The 20,965-nt window shown below is 50.6% G+C and overlaps 1 protein-coding gene across 4 annotated transcripts in view; it reads left to right on the forward strand.

Moving 5' to 3' along the window:
• The window catches only part of Prrc2b (proline rich coiled-coil 2B), an 83,573-nt gene that overhangs the window by 27,358 nt on the left and 35,250 nt on the right, over positions 1 to 20,965 (forward strand). For all 4 annotated transcript variants that reach the window (XM_021183079.2, XM_021183088.2, XM_029468771.1 and 1 more), the window contains exons 2-10: positions 4,096 to 4,264; positions 4,768 to 4,945; positions 7,001 to 7,103; positions 9,060 to 9,132; positions 12,980 to 13,123; positions 15,118 to 15,359; positions 15,724 to 15,845; positions 16,202 to 16,341; positions 20,453 to 20,543. In XM_021183079.2, coding sequence (XP_021038738.1) covers positions 4,150 to 4,264; positions 4,768 to 4,945; positions 7,001 to 7,103; positions 9,060 to 9,132; positions 12,980 to 13,123; positions 15,118 to 15,359; positions 15,724 to 15,845; positions 16,202 to 16,341; positions 20,453 to 20,543 — 1,208 coding nt within the window. In that variant the 5' untranslated portion in view covers positions 4,096 to 4,149. The remainder of the gene's footprint in view (positions 1 to 4,095; positions 4,265 to 4,767; positions 4,946 to 7,000; positions 7,104 to 9,059; positions 9,133 to 12,979; positions 13,124 to 15,117; positions 15,360 to 15,723; positions 15,846 to 16,201; positions 16,342 to 20,452; positions 20,544 to 20,965) is intronic.

Consider the following 20,965-nt stretch of genomic DNA (forward strand, 5'->3'; position numbering starts at 1 on the left):
AAATCCGCCTGCCTCTGCCTCCCGAGTGCTGGGATTAAAGGCGTGTGCCACCACGCCCGGCTTATGTTCTTTTTATAACAGCTTTAGTTATTTATATGTGTGTGTGTGTGGCTATGTGTGCCTGCAGGAATTTGTGTGCACTGCTTGTGTGCAGATGCCCTGGGGCCAGAAAATGGTGATTCCAAGCCACCAGGCGGGTGCTGGGAACTGAGTGTGATCATCTGCCAGAGCAGTTAGCACACTTAGCCACCTGGGCTGTCAACTCAAGTGTTTTATGTTTGTTTTATTTTCGGATTTTTTGTTTGTTTGTGTTTGTTTCAGGACAGAGTTTCTTTGTGTAGCCCTGGCTGTCCTGGGCCTTGCTTTGCAGACCAGGCTAATGCTGAAGTCTCACTCTCCCGCCTCTGCGTTGTGGGGAGTGTGGAATGCAGCTCCGGGGATGCCTGTTGTGGCTGCTTTATTGGGTTCTTACTTCCAACGCCAAACACTAGCTAGCTAGAAGAGAAAGGTTAGAGAGGAAGGGGCATAGACCTCTTCCTGCTGCTTGGGGCTTTGGGTTTCTCGGGGGCAAGTCCAGTCTTCGTTGTCAGGATGTCTCCAACGTCTCCTCTTGCTCAGGAGCACTTGACAGACTGCAACCGCCGCCTTCACCACAGGCCCCCTCGGTTCTCTCACACTCTCTCCAGAGTGCCCAGAATCAAACCATCTGTAGCTTGCAAAGATCATAGTTAGGGGAGTGGACAAACTGAAGCAGCCCCATATGCCATACCTGAGATTAAAACAGAAACATAGTCACATAACTGGGATTTTAAAGAAACCAAAACTTTCCCTATAGATACCTGACTACTGGGAATTTCTGTCCAAGCCATTCTTCTGCCTCAGATTGTTATTTTGAGTTGACACCAGTGTGTAATCCTACCCAGTTTATAAGGAAGTGGACTTTTGGGGGCTTTTATTTTATGTGGATGAGTGTTTAGCTTGTATGTTTGTCTGTGTATTGTGTGTGTGTGTGCGCCTGGTGTTGGTGGAGTCCAGAAAAGGGTATTGGATTCCCCTGGAACTGCGGTTACAGCTGATTTGAGCCCCCATGTGTTGGGATTCAAACCTGGGTCCTTTGGCAGAGCCGTCAGCAACCACCGAACCATGCCTGCAACCCGCACAACTTTATTTTTGGCAAGGCAGTTGTCTCTTTTTCTGGAATGTGATCTGGCATCTCGGTGTGTGTGCAGTGTGCAGCGGTTAGATCTGGGTGGCTCGCAGGCCCATCACTGCAGACATGGTTGTTTATTTGGGTAGAACTGTCCATACACTCTACCTGCTGTTCTGAAGTACTCCACTAATCGCTGTCCACCCTGACTTTCCTGTTCCACTCTGTTCAGACCTCCAACCCAGCAGTCTTCCCTCCCTCCCCTCTCCTTCCCTTTGACCCTCCCCATTTCCCAGTGTCTGGTTGGTGCTGTTTTTCTGTCTGTTTCTTGGAGATCAACTTTTTAAAAACTTAATGTGTTTATTTTACACATGCATTATGTGTAAAATTCAGAGGACCACTTGTGGGAGTTTGTTTTTTCCACCCTGAGAGCTCTGGGGATAGAACTCAGGTTGTCAGGCACAGTAGTAGCAGGCACTATCTCACCTCCATGTGTAAGTTACCATATGTGGAGTGTGTCTTTTGGCAACATGATGCTCAAGTGAAGATTGCAGTTAGCTTCATTTTTTGTTTCTCTTTTTTTTTTTTTTTTTCCTTTTTTTATGGCTAGGTAATGTTCCATGTACACTTCTGTTCATCTGCCCACAGACCCTGGTTGACTGTGTGAGTATTGACTGTTGTGACTAGAGCTGTCCAGACATGGCGGTGCAGCTGTGTCTTCGCATCTGCATAAGTCCTCAGGAGCGCTCACACTTACACCTCCACACTCCGCCTCCGTGCTTTTCTCGTTCATGGCAACTGTTAGTTCTTTGTGCCATCTCCAACATTTGGGGTTCTCCCTTCTCTTCTTGGTGATTAGCAACTGTGACTGGGGTGACATTGTGTCCCTCGAACATCATGGAGACTTTTGAGTCAGCATATACTTGAGGCTCTGTGAAATGCTAGTTATTCTGAAGTGGCTCCGACCCGGGCCTGGGGGAAGAATGTGGTTGGCGGGACAGATAGTGCTCATCCACAGAGGTTTAGGAGAGGGAGATCTGACCTGTGGGTCAGCCCCCTCATGGTCCCAGGTACTGACTGCTCCTGATGCTCAGTGATCCGGGGCTGGGGTTCTCGCTGATCGCGGGCCAGTGAGCACTGGAAGTTTCTGGCCATGCGCTGTAAAGTTCTCCAGGACTCCATAGTTGTTTGCGTACTTGGGCTTGGCCCTGAGTGGGTCTGATGCTGAGTCCATTCGATTTTGGAGAGCCTGGTGTTGCTGGACCTCTCCTCCACCATAGCTGTGGGCTACGATTTGAGTGAGGAAGGGAATTACTACACAGCCAGGGTGGCTGTGGCTGCGTCTAGAGGAAGGGCGACTGTGTCTTTCCGTGGGGGAGAGTGCCAAGGTGGCCAGAGGGCTGTCCTTATACGTGAGTTCCAGCCTTTCATGTGCATTGTTTTTTAAGATTTATTTCTTTTGTGTATGTTGAGTACACTGTTGCTCTCTTCAGACACACCAGAAGAGGGCATCGGATCCCATTACAGATGGTTGTGAGCCACCATGTGGTAGCTGGGAATTGAACTCAGGACCTCTGGAAGAGCAGTCAGTGCTCTTAACCGCTGAGCCATCTCTCCTGCTCTCTATGTGCATTTTTAAAGTTAAGATTAGTGTGTGTGTGTGTGTGTGTGTACAGATGCCATGGTATACATGTGGAGGTCAGAGAACAACAACTTCCAGGGGTCACTTCTGTCCTGCCACTGTGGGTTCCGAGCTTTGTGGGTTCAGCAAATGCCTTTATTGCACTAAGCTGTGTCTGCAGCTCCCACATCCCCCCACCCCTCGCTCCTCCGATTTTCAAGGCAGTTTTACTGTGTAGTCCTGGTTGTCCTGGAACTCACAGAGTTTCACCTGCCTGTCCTTGCTGGCTGGGATAAAGGTGTGCACTACCACCTCCTGCCTCACATGCAGGTCTTCAGGGCATTTCCTGGTACACATTGTGCGTTCACACACTCTTGCAGCACCTGGCCAGGTCTGCTTTGTGCCAGAGCTGACACCTGCGCCTTTGATGTGTCAGGAGACTGGGCTCCATCCACACAGATGTGACATCAGTGGCTCTGTCTCAGCTTTTGTTTTGTGTGCCTGTTGTAATTGAGTGTTGCTTCTCTTGCTCCTTAGTCTGAGGCCATGGTGTACAGATCTATCTTAGGCACCGTCTTACTGGGTGCCAGATGCCTCCCAGAAACACTGATGTATTCTAGCCCAGGTAGCTTTAGGACAGACTCACAGGGCTGCAGATTCACTATGACAGCTGCCTCCCTCTCCCTTTTCTTAGTCACCCAGTGAGGCCATTAAGGACGTGTGACTGTGATACTCGGTGGATACGCTTGCTTTGTGTTCCATACTTTGCTTCCAGGGTTAGGAAGTCATGGTCTTTGTACAGGCTTCAAGTTGAGCATCTCTAGTTAAGGCTGATGTAGAGAAGGAAGACGGTGGTGAAGGTTGCTCTTGGTCTCCGTTTCATTGAGCAGAGCTCATTGATGTGGATGGGCACTTGGTGTTGAAATGAATGAATGAATGAATGAATGAGTGAATGAGTGAATGGGTGAATTAAGAGTAGACAAGGAGAATGCTGATAGACATATTGAAAGGGTAGAAGCTTCCAATGTTTTGAGGTTTTGTCTTAGTGGAGGCGGGTGCTGGTTTAGTTTATCATAGCCACCCCGCTCTGTTGCATGGCTGCTGTTTCTCCAGCCTTTCTTACCAGCAAGTCTTGAGTTGGGGGTGGGGTAGCCCAGGCTATCTGCAGAGCAGGCCACCTGGAGGGAGCACCTGTGGATGAACGCTGGGGACATTTTCCTTGGGACAGTCCCTGGCTGTCTTTACATCTTCAGCATGTCCGAGATTCCTGACGGATCTGCTCCTCTGAATTGTGATTGGTGACTGACCTCCCCTTTCCATTTCAAAGGCAAATCGGGAGCGGTGCCGAGAAAATTTCCTTACTAGATGACATTTCATCGCAATGTCCGATCGTTTGGGGCAAATAACCCAGGGCAAGGATGGGAAAAGCAAGTACTCGACTCTCAGCCTGTTTGACAAGTATAAAGGGAGGTCAGTAGGCGCTGTCAGGTCCTCAGGTAAGGCCCAGCCGAAGGCCCCTCTTGCATTCTTTGCTTCCGTCCCTTGTAAGATGGCCAGGCCCACCAGGCACTTGTGCCCCTAGCCAGTTTTGGCAGGCAGGTGGGGTGACGGCGTTTGCATAGCCTTCCCCCTCTCGGTTTCCTGGGTCTGACTTCATAGTGGAACAAGTGTAGGATTGGCTGCCACACACAAGGCCTTCCTGGGGGTTTTTGGGGCACAGCCAGGACCATGTCATATTGCAGGGGTGGTCACTGTGGGCTGAGCTTCCTGGGCCTGGCTCCACTGTGGCATGAGCTCCTGCAGCGGCCTCCTGCCAAGGTAGAATGTGCAGATCCCAGCAGTCCTTTGTCTCTAGTCTGGGGGAGGAGCTGTCAGAGGCTGGAGTGACTACCAAGCACTTGGCTTGGTTTGGCTTGGCTCCTTAGTCTGAGCAGTGGTGTGTATTCTGGCCTCTCCTCCTGTGAGGTGTGTGCTCTACCCCATGTTCTTTTCCTTGCAGTTATTCCTAGACATGGCTTACAGAGTCTCGGGAAAGTTGCCACAGCCCGGCGTATGCCACCGCCTGCAAACCTGCCAAGCCTGAAGTCTGAAAACAAAGGAAACGACCCCAACATCGTGATAGTTCCCAAGGACGGGACAGGATGGGCCAACAAGCAGGACCAGCAAGACCCAAAGAGGTGAGCCACAGGAGCAGGGTGACTGGGTAGGCTGGGCTGTCACGGTGCCCCGCACCTCTGCTCTGTGAGCTGCAGGTGTGGCCGTGCAGAGGGAGGACTGGGAGTAAGAGTGTGGACAGGCCTCGGGGCTCTGCGCTCGTTGCTTGCCGTTGTTTGGTTGTTGGGCCTCTGAGTGATTACTGAGTAGCATTTCTTTGGATAACCATATCCCCAAGGTAATGTGTACAGTGATGGAGACCAGTCCCTAGAGGACCACTAGGTGGGGGCAGGGGCCTTCTGTGCTCCATGTTAGGAGATCGTAGCTTGGCAGCGACAGCCTTAGGAGACCCAAGTCCTGTGCCGTGTGCCTCAGAGAGCCAGCACAAGCTCCTCAGATGATAGCCTTTGATAGCCTTCTGGGTTCTTGGCGTCTCTGTCTGAATCAGGGAGGAAGCCATGTTCTGGGAGGGGCTCCAGAGGCAGGACCCTCCTGGTAGAGCTTGCTACTGGGTCCTGGGCTATTTAAACAGTTTTCAGTCAGGATAGTGGTGCACACCTTTAACCCCAACACTCAGGAGGCAGAGACAATCATATCTCTATAAGTTTGAGGCTAGCCTGGTCTGCATAGTCAATTCCAGGCTAGTCAGGGCTACTTGGCGAGACACTGTCTCAAACAAAAACAAAACAAGAAATATTGTTCAGTCAGTTTGTGAGGGGTGCTCTCTGTGGATTTGGGGGGCATATCACAACCGTCGGGGTTGTTGTTTCTAGTCAGGTGATTCGTGATTTGCTGGGACTTCTGTACCTGAGGGTTCCACCTTCAAGGAAACCTAGTCCTTAGCTCCAGGGTTGGCCACCAGGGCACTGTGGTGGATAGTAGCCTGGTGCAGAGGACATGCAGGTGTCAGCTGTTGTCATCGTCCATTTGAATGGTACCTACCAGCTCTGTGGTAAGAAAGCTGTGCGACACTGGAGTGGAATTGCAGAGCCTCTGCTTCTGGGCTGCATAGAGGAGGCCACAGAGTGCCACCCCGCTTCTTTGGTCTCCCAGCAGTGGCAGAGGCAGTGCCAGACCCCTGCTGAAGGCCTCGTGTTGAGGAGGGAATGAAAGGGGGCAGGTGAGGCTCCCCATCCCTGGCCTGCTCTCCCATGGGGACGTGGAGCCTAGGTTTGGGGGTACAGAGGTGTGCTACTACCTGGAGGCCTCAGTTTGTCATTTTTGTGACTGGTGAGTGTCTGGGGTTAGGTTGTCAGTGCGTCTGTGGACTTTGCCCATCAGCTGAGCCCCTGGCAATGGCTGATAATCGCCGAGTGGGCTGTCAAGTGCAAGGCTCTACTGCGGCTGAGCGGAAGGCTCCACACCACCCTTCCTGTTCCTCAGACAGTGGGCACACGCTGCAGCCTGTGTGGAGGTAGTTGCTGATAGCTTGGTCTGACAGCTTCATCCCTGTGATCGTTCGACTGGGTAACTCACAGAGAATACCCAGAGACCTGTGCCTGTGTGCGTCTAAACTGCTGCAGTTCTGTCTGTAATGGGGAAGAAAGAGGAGCAGGAACTAATTAACTTATGGCCAGTCATCATTAAAGGAATCTTCTATATAAAAAGAGCTCTATTAGACCGAGAGAAGAGACTGTGGAATCATATGCATGGGCTATCTTGTGTTAAAAATATTACACGAACATATGTATACGGAAATCTGTGGGAATCGGAGCTTATGTATGGGGGATGAGATGGTAATGTCTGTTATTTATATTTATAAACTTATTTTTATTGAGTGCAGGCATATGCTGAGGCAAGATAGAAATCTGTCAGTTGTCAAAGCATTTGCTCCGAGTGGGTGGAGAGGAGCTCCGGCCCTCACCGCAGTGACTCAGTTTCTCCAGTGACAGCTCTTCTTTTGCTTCCTTCAAGCTCATTTGACAACTATCAGAAGCAAGCAGCAGACTGCCCCATGTCCTGGGCAGTGTCACCGAGTCAGCCTAGGACATGGGTCACTGTCTGGTCACTGTCACTGTTGAGGCAGGCAGAGGCCCTGCGCAGAGGCTGACCCTCCCGTGCATCCTGCCCTTTTCTAGTTCCAGTGTGACGGCCTCTCAGCCGCCGGAGTCGCAGCCGCAGCCGGGTTTGCAGAAATCTGTCTCCAATTTGCAGAAACCGACACAGTCTATCAGTCAGGAGGTAGGTGCTGGGCCCCCGTCCTCACATCCCCAGGCAGTCCTGATGCTATTTGGAAAAAGACAGGTTCTTGGCCTGGGTAAAGCTTGGGCTGAGCGCAGGCAGCTGGGCACTTCCTGATGTGTTCTGTGGACACCCGTCCTGTGAGCACAGGAAGTGTCAGCTGCAGAAACAGCCCATTCTCTGGTCTGGTGTGTTCGAAAACACAACCAGCTCGCTGTGATGCACCAACTTCTCTCCTCTCCTCTCCTCTTCTCTCCTCTTCTCTTCTCTTTTCTAGACAAGGTCTTACTGTGTGGCTGGCCTTAAGCTCACAGAAATCTGCTTGCCTTTGCCTTGCTTTTTTTTTTTTTAAATTTATTTATTATTATACATAGGTACACTAACTGACTTCAGACACAACAGAAGAGGGCATCAGATCTCATTACAAATGGTAGTGAGTCACCATGTGGTTGATGGGATTTGAACTCAGGACCTTCGGAAGAGCAGTCAGTGCTCTTACTCGCTGAGCCATCTCTCCAGCCCATGCCTAACTCTTACCAGCTGTCTTGACACTTTGATTTTGTATTGTCCCCTGGATACAAAGCTGTTGTCTGCCATGACTAGAAGAGTATGTGTCTGGGAGCCTTTGGCTTCTCCAGGACACCTCTCTCTTCTGCAGCGCTGAAACCCCCATGTCCATCCCATTCCTTGGCCTGTGACATCACAGTGCGGAGTTGACTTCCTGTTTCCCAGATTAAAAGCTAAGTGGGATTACTGCCCTGGTGCTTCAGATTTAGCTCTGCAGAGAGAGCTGGGAATGCACACTTGTGCCCTGGCCCTGGCTCTGGAACCTGGGTAGGTTCTTGGCAGTCACTGTAAGGAGGGCATGGGCTTTGCCAGCTTTGGCCATTGGAGGAAGGAGCCTGTCCCACATGGGTCATTTCATCTAGCCATTAACTCTTCTTAGAGGCTCTGGGGTTTTCTCACTTACTTGAGGGGGAAGGAAGAGGGTCAATGTCTTGGGGACTCTTAGAGGGTCTTGACAGCCCACTGCCTTTGAAATAGAAGTCACCATCCCCCGTTGGTGTCCTGGTAAGGACTGTGTCACCCTGAGGCTAATAGACACAGGTGTGTGCAGAGAGAATGGTGGCAGCCCTGGTGTCCCCTTGCTCATAAGATGTTGGGCATGTCCTGTGTAGTCCATCAAGAGACATCTGCAGGCTTGCCACAGAAGCCAGCAAAGAAGCCCTTGTGTTGTCTGTGCTTAGGGCTAGGCAGATAGAGCAGACATATTCTGCATGAGAAGCAGGTCTGGGCCCCATTGGGAATCTGACCAGACCCTTCCAGGGACATGGTGGGATTTTGCTTGGTTCATGGGTCTCTAGCCTTGTGAACTTTCATCAGAGCCTGCCTGTGGGGCCAAGGCCGAGACAGGCAAGTGTGGATGAGCAGAAGAGGAGACGACCTCTTGGGAGTCGGGCTGGGAGGACCAGCCTTGTTTCAGAATGGTTCTGCACAGTAATTTTCCTGGGCGTGTTCCACACTCACCAGTGGCCCAGATATGAGACATGTGCTGAAATCATGGTTGGAGTTTTGTCTCTGGAGCAAGACAGCACAACTCTGTGTGGGCACGGGACAGCCTGGCAGTGTTTGCAGAGTTCTGCATGCGGGTGGATGTGGGCATGCCCTCAGCCTTGCTCATCAAGCAGTGCTGCTCTGGGCCCCAGGCTCCTGACTCTGGCTGGGCCTGCTCTACTGAGAGCCCTGAAGGTGGCCAACTGTCCTCTGCATGAGGCTTGAGTCTAACATGCAACTCTCGCCCCACCCCCTCTTTTGTTTGTGGAGTTGAGGGTAGACCCTAGGCCTGAGCGTGCCAGGCCAGTGCTGTGCCGCTGAGCCCGGCCATGGCCAAGTGCCACATTCCAAGGCACAGCAGGTTGGCTGAGCTGGCTCTTCTTGTTTCCTTCCTTTTCTTAGAACACAAATTCAGTGCCAGGTGGACCAAAGTCATGGGCACAGCTGAGTGGAAAGCCAGTCGGACACGAAGGTGGTAAGTGGGTGCGGATGGTTTGGATGGGGTGGGTGGGCAGGAGGGATTGGTTCTTTCCTTAGATGAGGGACCCTAGAAGCTGCAGAACCTTTCACAAAAGCTAGTGTTGGTGGTGTGGTGTCCTTTGTGGTGCCAATTCTGTGATGGTTGGCCTCATTTGAGTTTAATATTGGTTACTGGAAGTGTTCTTCTATAGCTGGGCAGAGGAACCCCAACACGGGCCCTGATGGTCCTTCAGTCAGCTGCACTGCTCGGGGGTAATTACTGCCAGTGTCATGTTGCCACTGCTGCTTCTCCCTCACTGGCCTGGCACTAGCGCCGGCTTCAGGCATGCGTGCTGAGGAAGCCAGCAGTATGGGGATGCAGCAGACATGGAAGACATCCGCCCAAGCCTTTGGAGGATTGGGCGGGGTTGGCTACTGTCAGTGTCCTGGCTGGTAGGAAGGTCTGGAAAGGTCAGTCCACTGTGCGGCCACGGAGGTGAGGGCTAGCGTGCTGCACGATGAAGTGGTCAGAGTATTTTCGGTGGCTCAGGTAAACTGTGACTAGGTAGCTGTGTGCTTTAGATGAGTCCTGGGCACGTGGCACAGTCCCTGTGACCCTGGAGGTGAGACCAACGTCAGCAGGTAGGTTGCTTGTTTGTTTTAAGATTGATTTGTATTTATGTGTATGGATGTTTTGTCTGCATGTGTATCTGTCTGCATACCAGAAGAGGTCATCTGATCCTATGAGACTATAGTTACAGACGGTTGTGAGCCAACATGTGCTGGGAATTGAATTCAGGACCTCTGAAGGAGCAGTGTTCTTAATCACTGAGTCAACTCTCCAGCTCCCAGCAGGTGGTTTTGAGAGCACCATAAATTCAGAAGGCTACCTGAAGTGGTCTGGGTTTTCCACATTAGCTGGTGTACTTCTCTTCTTATGCTCATTGACGACCCAGCTCTGCAACCCTACCCGTGAGGGAGAGTGACAAGTTGACTGGTATAGCTCCTAAGTGGAATCTGATGTTGCTCTTTCTGTGGGGACACAGCCCTGGCAGCCGTGTTACTCTTGTCCTCTGCCCTGGGGTTACCTTCCCACTCCTATATGTCCCTGCAAGCCAGGGCTTTGCAACACCTGACTTCTGTTGGACATGGACGGCCAGCACAGAGGACATGTCTCTCTCCAGATCCGTTGTGGTGGAGAGGAAAGCCCATGTGTTAGAATGTTGTGTCCAGCATCTCCTGGGGCACTGGGCAGTCACAATGTGCATAGCTTCACTCTGGATAGGTGGCTCAGCCGCACACCATGTGAGCCCCTTGCTGGTGGAGGTGAGGTGACAGATGGGCATCAGGGAGGGCAGGCAACTGAGGTCCTCAGAAAGGCCGGTGGGGCAGCGACTGCGCTGTCAGTGGAGGCCCGGCGGTCTGTGTTTTCTATGAAGGTTAAGTGGTGAGTGTGTGTGCATGCTTCCAAACTCATCTGGGAATTCCGTGCTGCATGTAGGCAAGTAGTGTGTGTGCATATGTGTGCATGTGAAGATCAGAGGATGGTTTTGCTTGTCTTCCCTCATGAATGGTACATCTCATTTTTTGCAACAAGTCTTCTGGCTTGAAGCTCACTGTCTTAAATTACTTTCTGTTGCTGTGACATAACACCATGACCAAAAGTAACTTGGAGAGGAAAAGGTTGTTTTAGCTCACAGCCCATCACGAGTAGAAGTCTGTACAGGAACTCCAGGCTGGACTCTATCTGGAGGCAGGAACTGATGGGGAAGTCACAGAGGTATGCTGCTTACCGGCTCACTTCCCTGGCGATTCAGTTTGCTTTTTTTATATATGATCTGCCCAGGGAGAACACGGCCTTTGGTTGGCTGGGTCCCAGACATCAATCAGTAACCAAGAGAATGCCCCACAGAGGTGCCTGCAACCTTATGGAGGCATTTCATAATTAAGAATGCCTCTTCTCATTATAACTATATGTCATGGTGCTTGGTACTGATGTGTGTGTGTAAAAACGCAGGTGCATGTGTAGCACATTGCCCATATGTGGAGGTCACAGGTCAGCTTTCAGAAGTCAGTTCTCACCTTCCCCCTTGTTAAATGGGGGTCTCATTTCTTGTCATTGCATCCATGCACCAAGTCCTCTGGCCCAGGAGTTTCTGGATCATGGAGTCCGCCTCCTAGGGAGTGCCAAGACTACAGATCCCTGCCCTTTCACCCAGCTTTTCACATAGATGCTAGGGATCTTAGCTCGATTCATTAGGCTTGCATTGTAAGTGCTAGGACAGAGATCAAAGGTGTGTGCCCTTCCCCCTGGTGTGGCCTGCTCTGATTACCTTGCTTGCCAGTATTGGGTGACAAATGTAAAAGTGCTGAAATCTGAGGGATACTAGTGTGCAGGTGTAGGGTTGAGTTACTTGTCATAGTTTTGTTTTTTGTTGCTGTGATAAAAGGAAGGAAGGAAGGGAGAGTTTAATTTACAATTCTAGTTTATGGTGCATCATTATTGGGAAGTGAAAATGTCAGGCATTTTAGCAGTCAATGTCAAAATTGGAGCAATGAATGAATGCATGCATGCATACTAGTGTTCAGCTTGCTTTCCACTCTTAAACATCCACAACTCTATGCCTAGGGAGTGGTGCTGCCCACAGTGGGTGGGAACTTCCACCCAATTAACATTATCAAAAGTATCCCCCACAGACATCCCCATTAGCCAATATGATCCAAACAGTCCTTCCTTGAGACTCCTTTCCCAGGTGGCTATAGAGCAGTGGTTCTCACCTTCCTAATGCCATGATTTTATTTTTAATACAGTTCCTCTTATAGTGATCCCTCAGCCATAAAATTATTTTCATTGTTACTTTTTTTTTTTTTTTTTGGTTTTTCGAGACAGGGTTTCTCTGCAGCCCTGTCTGTCCTAGAACTCACTCTGTAGACTTGAACTCAGAAATTCGCCTGCCTCTGCCTCCCAAGTGCTGGGATTAAAGGCCTGCGCCACCAAGCTGGCTCATTGCTACTTTATAACTATGATTTTGCTACTGTTATGAATCATGATGTAAATGTCTGATTTACCTGTGACCCCTGGGAAAGGCTTGTTCAGCCCTCAAAGCTGGAGAGCCTCTGTTCTAGAGTGTCAGGTGACAGCTAACCCCAGCCACCTACCTTTTCTCAGTTTTGCCAGTAGAGCGTGAGTTTGCCCGATGCTGTCACTTGGCAGGCTGTTCTCACCCAGCCTTGCCACTGCTGCAGTGACCTGACCCTTTCCCTGTGCACAGCAGTTTCAGTCAGCAGGTGCCTATGTATTGTACTGAAAACCTAGGGGTGTGGCTATAACAGGGCAGTGGTATCCCTCAGTGCAGTAGTGTGGTACACAGCATGGGCTGTGAGAGCACTAGTCCTTAAAAGGCCATTCTCCTCTGTTAATCCAGGAAGAGATGGAATCTGTGTGTCAGGAGTGGAGTTACAATGTTAAAACAGGGCTGTTCCTTCTAAGGGGGTTCTGGTTGAGCAGTGAGTGACAGCTGAAGAGAGAAATGGTCTTGGGGTTACATCAGGACCACACTTGGCTTGGCAGGGCTGGAGAAGGTTGGGAGGTGAGTCTCAGAACTCAACAGCCACAGCTTTATTGGGTGTCTGATGCTGCCCCTCATGAAGCAGTCTTACTACCCTAAGCAGACGCAAGTACCCGGTGATTTCCTGTCCCCTTATCCTGTGTGAGCACCTGCCAGCTCCTGGGAACAGCTAAGGGAGTCGTTGTCACTGCCTGGCAGTACAGATGCCCACCTAGCCAGGCCACATGGGGCTAGGAAAGCAGCGACACTTGGCTGTCTCACCAGCTCCCTGTATCTTCTCTGCCTCTCCTGCAGGTTTAAGGGGCTCAAGCCGACTGTTATCCTTCTCTCCCGAGGAATTTCCGACGCTGAAAGCAGCTGGAGGGCAGGACAAGGCTGGCAAAGAAAAGGGCGCCTTAGATCTGTCGTATGGGCCAGGACCAAGCCTCCGCCCTCAGAGTGAGTGGAGGGCAGTGCTGTCCTCAGGTCCTGCTGGGCACCAGACCCCTTGCTATCTACCCTTGCACGTGTCCCCAGCTGCCTGGGCCTAGGTGTCAGAGCATGGACACAGGTAGCTGCTTGACATGTTTGTCCTGACTGCCTCTATCTGTTCTGTTCCTCACCTCTGGCTCGCTCCCTCTCGCTGAGCTGAGTCTTGCCACTTGTCCATTTATCATCCTTTACTCCACTAAGCTGGCTTCTGCTTCGTGGATACATGCAGGGTGCAGCTAACTTGATCAAGTCCCTGGTTCCATAGCCTGTTCCCATGTTCCTCCACATACTGACTGTCACTCAAAGAGCGTGTCAGTCTGGCTTTCACCCTTCCCCAGCATGTCAGACTTGACCAGGTGAATCTGCAGCAGCCAGTACTGTTGCGCCCTCTGGTGCCAGGGATTGGGGCAGGCTTGCTGTGGGGGCCTTGCCAGCAGGCCTCCCTTGAGGGTCTCCTGTTTAAGAGCTGGATTTTCTGCCAGGCCTGATCAAGGAAGCTGAACTTGTTCAGCTCTTGAATTCAAGGATCTGCCTGTATTGTTCGGTCATGAGGCCTCTTCTGTTGATGGTACTGACGGCAAGTCGGAGGCACTGTCCTGAAGCCACTCTGGCAAAACAGTGACTTTGCCGAATGTGCACACTGCTGAGGGGCTGGTCAGTGTTAGGGGAGCCCTGCTGTGACTGAGATGGGTCACCCCGGGGGCTAAAGTGTGGAAACAGAACCAGCTTCTAGATCTTCCCTCTCCTGAGAAGGTGAGAAGCAGATGGCCTGAGGGTGTTCCTGGCTTCCCAGGAGGGCGGCAGAACAGAAGCAGCCTGGCCGCCTGGCCCTCCCTCGGGCTGCCGGCCTTTTTTCTTGGTGGTAGTGAGCGCTAGGTCCTTTCCTGTTTCAGCTTCTAACCGGAAGTGGATGGAGAGGAGTCTGGATTCATTCCTGTCTGGCCCCACAGTCCTGCTAGATGCAGTGGGGCCACAGGAGTTACCTGCAGTGACAGTTTAGAGATGCACTGAGGACAAATAAATATCCACTGGGGAAGCAGGCGTGGTCACACCTGGGATTTATGCCTCCTTTTGCAATTGATTTATCAATTAACCCTAAGTGTGCGTAAGGAAAGTCAGTCTGGCCAAGCAGGGTGGTGCTTGCCTTTTAATCTCAGCACTCAGGAGACAGAGGCAGATGGATCGCTATGAGTTAGAGGCTAGCCTGGTCTAGAGAGAGAGAGAGAGAGAGAGAGAGAGAGAGAGAGAGAGAGAGAGAGAGAGAGAGAGAGAGAGAGAGAGCTTTAAGCCAGCCAGGAATATAGAGTGAGACCCTCACAAAAAAGAAAACCAGATTGTGTGGGTCTCTGAATGGGCTCAAGAAGCTGTCAGGTTTTTAAGTTTTTCAGACATTTCTTTGGTGTGTGTTTGTCAGGTAGGGAGCACACTTACTGTAGCATGCATGTGGAGGTCAGAGGGCAGCTTGTGGGAATTAGTTCTTCCCTTTTGCCACAGCAGTCCTGGGTCATCAGCTTGACAGCAGCCCACAAAAACACATCACCAGCTCCATCCTCGGGTTTTTACCTGTGAACTGTGTGCTCTGTGTATACCACATGTGGTCACAGGGTACCGATGTTCCAAACAGAGGCTCATGTGGACAGTCACACTAGCCTTGGTGGGTGGGGTAGTGCTGGCTGAAGGAGTGAGTCAGGCTGTCCTGGTGTCCCTGTGTTCTGCCCTCTGGGTGGTCTCAGCCAGTGGGAGCCAGTTCTCTTTCCTCCTGTGTCTCTGAAGTGGAACACATTTCTCAGACACAACCAACACCCCCTAAGAAGTTCTAGCTTCCTGCTCCCCACTTGCCTGACAACATTTGGGTTTCTTTTCTGTTTTCACTATGATATGGGGGTATTTTTTAAAGAAAGGGTGGTGTCCATTGCCCCTCAGAACCTTACAGTTTTCTTTTGTCCCCTTCCACTTCACAGATGTGACAAGCTGGAGGGAGGGCGGTGGGCGGAACATCATTTCTGCCGCCTCTCTGAGCGCCTCCCCAACAGAGCTGGGCAGCAGGAACGCCAGTGGGGCAGACGGAGCCCCTTCCTCGGCATGCACCAGCGATTCTAAGGAGCCCTCTCTCCGCCCAGCGCAGCCCAGCCGCAGAGGGGCCTCCCAGTTCATGGGTCACGGTTACCAGCCACCCACGTACCATGACATGCTCCCAGCGTTTGTAAGTACTCAGAGCATCCTGTCCATAACTGTAGGCTCCTGTTTGCCCCTCAGCCTGAGCTCTCTCAGGGTAGCAGACAGGGGCCGCTGTGGGTCCCGCTCCCTCTGGCCTTTCCCTGTCCACTGCCCCTGGCTTCTGCCCCTGCTGTTCAATGCCACTGTAGCTTTGGTTCTTTAGAAAAAGGGAAGACAGGGGTTCTCAGCCTTATTGGACCCAAGGCAGATGGGGCACTGTGATTCATTACAAAGCTCTCCACTCTTTCCTGTTCCCGACCCCTCCTTTTCCACTTTCCAAAGTGAATTCTCATTTACCATGTAATTGGAGCCATCATTACAAAATCTCAGTCATTGATCCTGTATTTCAGATGTGTTCACCACAGTCATCAGAGAACCAGACTACGGTGGAACGAAGCTCTTTCCCCCTTCCTCAGCTCCGCCTGGAACCCCGTGTTCCTTTCAGACAGTTCCAGATGAACGACCAAGATGGGTAAGGCTGTGGCCCTGTGGCCGTGTGTGTCAGTGTGGGACAGTTCATGCATGAGTGCTCTGTGCTCTGGAGACTGGGGTGAGCGGCAGGACTTGGACCCAGCAAGGAGCGTAGTCTGCAGGGCTAACTCCTGCAGTGCAGGAGCCTGGCAGCACTGTGGTGGGGCTGGCAGTGAGCATGTGGTACTGTGGATGGAACTGAACCGTAGCAAGAATGTAATTGTTCACTGCAGGTTTCTTCTAAGGAAGTAGCTCAGATATTCACTCAGACACCAGAGGTGGAACTCGTTTTTGGAAAGTGACTGTTTGCACTTATAGGTTGACATGAGCCCATCATCTTTTTGTCTGTCTCACCAGGAAAGAAAGGCCAGGCGTGGCACGGCCAGTGCGCCCACTTAGGCAGCTGGTGGAGAGGGCACCACGGCCCACCATCATCAACGCAGAAAATCTGAAGGGCTTGGATGATCTGGACACTGATGCGGATGATGGGTGGGCAGGTGAGTGGTTGGAGGGCAGGCAGCCCTTATATACAGCCAGAGCAGAGGGCGCTCCCTGAGTGACTGGCGTCGTTTTTCGGTGTCTGCTTTTGATTGTAAAGCTCTGGGAGGCTGATACTTTATTTTTAAAAGAACTTTCTGTAGTTTACAGGCCTTTACAGGCCTGGCTAGAAATCATCCCATGCTGAGATGCAGCCCACATGTGCTAGACTGTGTGCTTACCCAGTCTAAAAATTCTTTTTTCTTAGGTTACATTTATTTATTTACTTGGGCTACATGTGTGTATGCATATGTGCTGTGTCCCAGCACACATGTGGGCAGAGGATGTCTTGTGGGAGTTGATTCTCTTTCCAATATGTGTGTCCTGGGGAGTCTAACTCAGGTCAGCCTTGGGGACAGGCACTTCCTTCACCTTCTAAGTTGTCTTGCTGTGACATGCCCTGCTGATTTTGAGCCAGGGTCTTGATCTGATCTTGACCTCTGTGTCTTGCTTCAGCCTTCTAAGCGCTAGGATTTCAGGTAAGAGGTACTCACCTATTTGGGGTTTTTTGGTTGTTTTTTGTTTTTTGTTTTTTGTTTTTTGTTTTTTTTTTTGATTTTTGAGACAAGGTTTCTCTGTGTATCCTTGGCTGTCCTGGAACTCACTTTGCAGTCCAACCCGGCCTTGAACTCACAGAGCTCTACCTGCCTCTGCCTCCTGAGTGCTGGGATCAAAGGTGTGTGACACAACCTCTTGTCAACATTCTTATGGGTGTATCTGTAGTTTCTGTTGCTCCTGTGACATACCAGTATATTGTGCTTTCTGTATCTGTTTAGAAGTCTCACTATGAGGATCTTAGGGTTCTAGAGAGAAGGCTTAGGTTCAGAGCACTCACTGGCTGCTCTATGGGAGTTCAGAACTTCCTGGAACTCAAAGGAGCCAGCACCTTTTCTGGCCTCTATATAGATGGGCAAAATACTCACAAACATTTAAAAAAAAAAAAAAAAACCAAAAAAATCAAATAACAAAGAAAAAAAAACCTAGCCCATGGTGGCACACACCTTTAATCCCAGCACTCAAGAGGCAGAGGCAGGTGGATCTCTGTGAGTTTGAGGCCAGCCTGGTATACATGTGAGATCCTGTCTCAGTAAAATGAAATAAAAATAAAAAACCAGGAACAAAAATAGGGTCAGGCTAGACTCCTGGCTAGAGAGAGAACGCATTGGTTTATAGAGACCCACTGCTCTGATAGAGGCCCTGGTTTTAATTCCCAGCACCCACAGCAGGTAGCTCACAATTACTAGTAACTCCAGTTCTGGGGACCTGAAGCTCACTCACCCTTGGACTCCTGCATGCATGTGCTACAGATAAATTCATGCAGGTACACACACATACATAATAAGTAATTAAAAAGAAAGAAGTGTGCATTATTCCGTAGGCTGGAGAGGTGGCTCCGTGGTCAGGAGTGCGTCCTATTGCAGAAGACTCCCCCGGGACGCCACCTCCAGGTGATCTGACGCCTTCTGGCCCACAGGGCACCGATGCACATGTGACATTTGCTCATGAAGATACTTGCATACACATGAGTAAAAATAAAACACAGTTCATAATTCACCTTTTGCATCCAATCCAGATATTCTTTGCCTCCCCTGGCAGTAGCGATGTTCCCTGGTGTCCAACCGTCCTGCTGCCTTTTCTGTGGGCCCACGCACTGTCCCTACTCACTAAGACTTTCTCTTGAGTTGGTCTGGCACCTTTGCCAAACACCAATCGACTGTGTAAATTCTTGCCTATTTCTCGATGACATTAATTCCGTGGACCTGTTTGTGCAGCTGTGCAAATTAAAGTATATCTTAAACTCAGGGGAGGAGCTTTCCACCCTGGGTCTTCACATGGTTCAGTCCTCAAGTTCTTGGAGGGTTTGTGCAAATGTGTACTTCACCCTGGCAGTATTTACAAAGAGGCTGCTTCTGTGTCCGCGTCAGCTCCTCAGTTCTGACTCCTGGGGACCAGGGTTCTGGCGAATCTCGTGCTCGGTCCTCTTTCTTCTCATCAGTGTTCTGTAGTTTTCAATGGAGAGCACCTTTTTTACTTTAGAGATTTAGTTTGAAGTGTATGTCTATGTGTAGCTATATGCACATTAGTGCAGATGCCCTCTGAGACCTGAAAAAGGTGCCAGATCCCTTGAAGCTGTGGTCACATTTCCTGGACTCCAAACTTGAGTTCTCTGCAGTTGTTATAAATACTCTTAACTGCTGAGCTGTGTCTCCGCTCTGGTGGAGAGGATCTTAGTGTTTTCTGGTAATTTTTTCCTGGGTAGAGGGCCTGTTGAGCATGTACAGGGGACGTGGATAGCGGGCCTTCTTAGCATTTGAATGGAAGGTGCTGAGTTCAGCTGCTCCTGTAAATGCTCTTCCACGCCCCCCCCCCCCACACACACACATAAACAAGCTGCAAGTGCTGAGTCCCAGCCTCAGCTACTTGGGCTGCTAAGACTAGAGACTCACTTTATCGACCTGGGCACTAGCAACAAAACCTTGTCAGCTTTTAACAGTGGCAGTAGGAGCAGAGTGGGTGGCTTGTTTGATAGAGTGGCATGCAGACGGCATTGTGTTCAGTCCCCCTCCACCATATAAATGGGCAGTGGTGGCAAGTAGGTAGGACTTTGACTTCATAGCAAGTTAAAGGCCAGCCTGTGACACATGACAGTGTCTCCTAAGCAAATAAATACAGAAAATTGCTTTCAGATACTTTATGTTTTAGATACTATTATAAGTGCATTTTTTTCAATCACTTTGAAGATTTATCTTTTTTTTAACAAATCCCAGCTGGACTCCCCACTGGACTTTGTAGAACAAGCCGTAGATCTTACTGGTTTTTTGTTGACCTAGGATTTTCTGTATGAATTCCCGTGTCACCTGTAAATGACGATACTTTGGTTTTATGGCGCTGGAGGGCAATCCCAGGACCTGCTCGTGCTGTGCGGGTGCTCTGCCACTCAGTTACAGCCTTCTCCTTTAAAAAGCAGCTTCACAAGCCTGGGGTGGTGGTGGCATGTGCCTTTAGTCCCGCCCGGCACTTGGGAGGTAGATCTAGCCTGGTCTACACTGAGAGTTCCAAGACAGCTAGGCCTACATAATGAGACTCTGTTCCAAAAAAAAAATAGACAGGCATAAAATTGTCTTACATGAATTAGATTCCTTTTCCCGGGGAGTTGGGGATGGAACCCAGGGCTTTAGGCATGCTAAGCAGTGCTTCAGTGTGAGATGCACCCCAGCTGTCTTTTCTGCCAGTTTTTATGCCTTTTTCTTGTATGCTGTGGTGTTTCTAGAGTAGTGTTAAGGTCGTGTGTCACCCAAAGGAGTGATGCTAACTCTCAGGACAGTGACATCCCCTTGTGGTTCTAGTTTGCTGAGCGTTTATGGGTTTTGTTTTGTGAGTCTCCGTGGGTAAGCGGGTGACCCCATGCACATTTTCATGGGATTTCCCTTCTCTGTCTTGACAGCACGGCACATGCATGACCTTCAGTTTGCTAGTGTCTTGATAACATTGCAGACATCTGTGTGGGTGGAGGCCTTTATTTTTATGTGTGTGTGAGTGTGTGCACGCGCATGTGTACATGGGAGAGCGTGTGAACATCTCCCCAGTCACCCACACTCATTTACAACCCAATAATATTGGGTGCTGTAAGGACCCATCACCACGTTTTGTCCGTCAGTTATGGATACTTTCCCTGCCTGTGCCAGTCAGGGTGTGGGGCACGGGACACCAGCAGTCTCTGACAGAGTGTCTCTGTTGCAGAGGTAGGCCCCATCTGCTTTCCTTTTCTTTTGCCTTGAATTCGAGTTTCAGTCTGGTTGTGGGTGCATACCTGTAAACCCAGCACTCCGAAGAACTCAAAAACCATGAGTTTGGGGGCTGCACAGGGAGGGTGTCTTCATTTTTTTCTCCTGACTTAACACTGTGTGTGGGAGAGTTAGGATTGCCCTGCTCATTGCTGTTACCTAGGGCTCTCTTAGGAGTTGCGGTTGGGCAGGGTAAGTAGCCCCTGGCCTCAGATGGGGCACCACAGTGATGCACTGGAGATGCCCTTGTGTCTTCTCACGTCCCTGGAACCTTTTGCCGCTGCAGGCCTCCACGAGGAAGTGGACTATTCCGAGAAACTGAAGTTCAGCGATGATGAAGATGAGGAGGATGCTGGGAAGGATGGCCGGTCAAAGTGGTAAGTCCCTCTCCAGTTCCTAGCGTCGCTCTCAGCCCCACACAGGCTTGTTAGTGCTGCTGCCTGGCGGACATCGTGCTAGGAGCAGTTCCTGGTTTCCATAGCAGCGGGAACAAGGTGCATTCAAGACAGCATGCAGGAACCGGTCAGCATGCATCAAGGTTCAACTGTCTGCTCCTTAAATGTCTGCACGTAATTTCCCACTGATGGTCATGGGTGTGGCACCCTGAAAAGCTTTTGTGGGATACCACTGAAGGCTAGTCTTTGTTAATCACAAACTCTCAGAGGCCAGCCTCTTCAGCAGTGCACTGCAGCGGTGCAGGAGCAGGTGTGTGCACACCAGGTTGCCTGCATTCACTCTGCCTCTCCTCTCTCTCTCTCTCTCTCTCTCTCTCTCTCTCTCTCTCTCTCTCTCTCTCTCT

The sequence above is a fragment of the Mus caroli genome, chromosome 2 (genome assembly GCF_900094665.2).
Source record: "Mus caroli chromosome 2, CAROLI_EIJ_v1.1, whole genome shotgun sequence".
Lineage (NCBI taxonomy): Eukaryota > Metazoa > Chordata > Mammalia > Rodentia > Muridae > Mus > Mus caroli.